Genomic DNA, 862 nt, shown 5'->3' on the forward strand with positions numbered 1-862 from the left:
CGTTTACATTTCAAATGATGATTAAAAAAAAACTACTTATGTGAGATAAAAAGTTGAAATTTATTATTAAAGTACACAAATCGGGATTTTATTTCTTAAACATAACATCGTCCATATGTGATCCTTGACTATTTTGACACTGCTGCAACCTGGAGCGGAAATTTTCAATGACGGCTTGACAAGTGTTTCGTGAAATGTTTCGCATTTCCTCTCGAATATTTTCCTTTAATTCCTCCAGGGACACTGGGTTGCTGTTGAAAACTTTACTTTTAAGGTATCCCCAAAGAAAGAAGTCCAATGGGGATAAGTCCGGGCTACGAGGTGGCCAGTTAATGTCACCTCTTTTGGATATCACTTTTTGTCCAAAAATTTTGCGAACAGCACTTAATGAGTCGTTGGAAGTGTGGCATGTTGCCCCATCTTGCTGAAACCACGATCGTTGATTAAAACCTTCGAAATCCTGTAGCGCTGGTGCAAAAAAGTTCTGTAACATGAGAATTTTTGGACAAAAAGTGATATCCAAAAGAGGTGACATTAACTGGCCACCTCGTAGCCCGGACTTATCCCCATTGGACTTCTTTCTTTGGGGATACCTTAAAAGTATAGTTTTCAACAGCAAAACCCAGTGTCCCTGGAGGAATTAAAGGAAAATATTCGAGAGGAAATGCGAAACATTTCACGAAACACTTGTGAGGCCGTCATTGAAAATTTCCGCTCCAGGTTGCAGCAGTGTCAAAATAGTCAAGGATCACATATGGACGATGTTATTTTTAAGAAATAAAATCCCGATTTGTGTACTTTAATAATAAATTTCAACTTTTTATCTCACATAAGTAGTTTTTTTTTAATCATCATTTGAAAT

General features: G+C 37.0%; 1 protein-coding gene across 1 annotated transcript; it reads right to left on the reverse strand.

Moving 5' to 3' along the window:
* Positions 1 to 88: 88 nt before the first annotated feature.
* Positions 89 to 535, reverse strand: LOC108759490 (uncharacterized). The gene has a single exon (XM_018504964.1). It carries the CDS (start codon positions 533 to 535, stop codon positions 89 to 91), a length of 447 nt encoding a protein of 148 aa, XP_018360466.1.
* Between the last annotated feature and the right edge of the window lie 327 nt (positions 536 to 862).

The sequence above is a fragment of the Trachymyrmex cornetzi genome, unplaced genomic scaffold, assembly GCF_001594075.2.
Source record: "Trachymyrmex cornetzi isolate Tcor2-1 unplaced genomic scaffold, Tcor1.1 scaffold1891, whole genome shotgun sequence".
Taxonomy (NCBI): domain Eukaryota; kingdom Metazoa; phylum Arthropoda; class Insecta; order Hymenoptera; family Formicidae; genus Trachymyrmex; species Trachymyrmex cornetzi.

Coding starts and splice junctions, on each gene's coding strand:
- LOC108759490 (XM_018504964.1), bottom strand. CDS start 535: ATGTCACCTCTTTTGGATATCACTTTTTGTCCAAAAATTCTCATGTTA.